General features: G+C 33.6%; 1 protein-coding gene across 1 annotated transcript; it reads right to left on the reverse strand.

The window, feature by feature from the left end:
- Positions 1-211: 211 nt before the first annotated feature.
- Positions 212-1,635, reverse strand: LOC117630233 (two-component response regulator ARR17-like). The gene is made up of 5 exons (XM_034362977.1): positions 1,476-1,635; positions 964-1,040; positions 739-816; positions 483-553; positions 212-344 (listed from the first exon to the last, which is right to left on the reverse strand). Exons 1-5 carry the CDS (start codon positions 1,633-1,635, stop codon positions 212-214), a joined length of 519 nt encoding a protein of 172 aa, XP_034218868.1.
- Positions 1,636-2,027: the final 392 nt, after the last annotated feature.

The following is a 2,027-nucleotide window of genomic DNA, read 5'->3' on the forward strand; positions in this document are numbered from 1 at the left end:
AATAGGATTCGAAGAAAAGAAATTAACCATGATCACTCTTTTAATGTAAAGAAATTAACAATGATCACTCTTTTAATGTAATTTTCCTTCTGACCGAAAAGTTAACAATGATTACATTGCATCAAACAAGTTTGAAGTATTGATAGCTAGCTAGGTATTACTTTAAGCCTTTCCTACACTTTCTTTTCTTGTATAAATCTTGTCTCTATAATCATCTTCCTACACAAATCAGCCCTTCATCACTATTGTTTCCGGCATTCGACGTCAAATGGCATCTCAATTTCTTAACATCTGATAGCCGGAGAGGCTTCAACAAGAACTCCTCAGCTCCTTCCTCAAGGCACCTATTCAGGCCAATAAATCTGAGGGATCAGTAATTAACTACTAATTAATTTCATTATTTAAGAAAGAAAAAAAAGAGAAATTTAGAATGAATGAGGGACAAAATATATAAATTGGTAGTTGAATTGCAAGTTGCTTACTTCTCAATTCTGGTGGGTATGTTCTCAGATGAAACAACAATTACTGGTATCTGCTTCACTTTTGGTGATTCCTGTTTAGAGGGAGAGTTAATTGGCAGGGTTAGATTAATTAGATTAATTAGTCAAACTATAACGGCATACCAAATGGTTATCTCATGAATTTCATGTTTCACATGGAATGTTAAATGTTCAAGTCATTGATTAAATGAGTGATCGGTTTTGCAATATTAGGGGTTCAATCAGAAGTTAACATTACCTTAATTTTTTTTAGAAGCTCATACCCTGTCATTCCTGGCATACAGTAATCCGTGATTATCATGTTTACATTTGAAACCTGCAAAGACACGAATGCACATTAAATTTCCAAACGTTCATCACGTGGCAGTGTAACAGTTACACCCCCAAATATTTCAAATGAAAAAAAAAATAATAATAAAGGCAGATGAGGTTGACAAAATCTACTTAAGGTCAATTGACTTACGGTGTTGCTAAAGTTTTGTTGCCCGTCTGCCAGGCCCAAGAGTTCCAATGCTCCATGTGCGTTCTCTGCTGTGGTCACTGCCATAACAGGAACCCCAATATTATTACTAAAATTTATACCATAATTATATAAATAATGAGTAAATAAATTTTCTGTTTCTCTATAATAAAAAATTCTGTTAAACGATATGGCAAAGATCAAAATCATAGAAAATACCAACAAGGGATAGCTAGCTCCCTATTAACTGACGCTCCTCATATTAAACCACACTAGTTTGGTGGTGCTAAAGCTTCTTCTCTATTTTCTTTTAAGGCGACCGATATTTTTACAAGTTCACTTAAATTATATCACAGATATACAATCATTATGACTAAATCTAAAATCCAACATATGTTATTTATAATTTTAACAATTTGTAACACCACGTTACGGCCACTAATTAATTTTTCAAAGGAAAAGAAAAAGAGATAGATTAGTCAAAAAGAAGAAAAAGAGAGAGATTATAAATATACCTTTGCAAGCGGAGTGGGTGAGTAACCTTTCAATGATTTTGCGGTCGACAAAACTATCATCAACAGCCAAAACATGTGGTACTTTATCACCACTGTCCAACTCCATTGATGCAGCAGCAGAAGAAGAAGAAGAAGGAGGAGAAGCAGAAACAGCAGCCATTCTCAATTAAATCTCTCGAAGTCCAGACAAATTAAGCCACGAAATAACAAACACAGCCCTTTGCTGAATATATAACCAAACAAGGCATACAAAATCAGGGAAAAATCAGAGAAAGATCAAATTGTCACAGATATTTTGTCATGTTTTTAGGTGTTTGTTGTGATATATATATATGACATGATATGATATGATATGATATGATGTGTGTTTTTACATGAACATCTCCGGAAGGAAGAATATAGGGCCTCCTTTCAGATTCACTGCTTATTAGAGATTTTGATAATCCACTCCAGCTCATCAAGATTTTGTGTTCGTCTAATTCATTGATAAATCATAAACTTCTCGAATTATGTATCCTTAATTGTATCATCATATATACGAAGCAAAGAAAG

This window comes from Prunus dulcis, chromosome 6, assembly GCF_902201215.1.
Source record: "Prunus dulcis chromosome 6, ALMONDv2, whole genome shotgun sequence".
Classification (NCBI taxonomy): Eukaryota; Viridiplantae; Streptophyta; class Magnoliopsida; order Rosales; family Rosaceae; genus Prunus; species Prunus dulcis.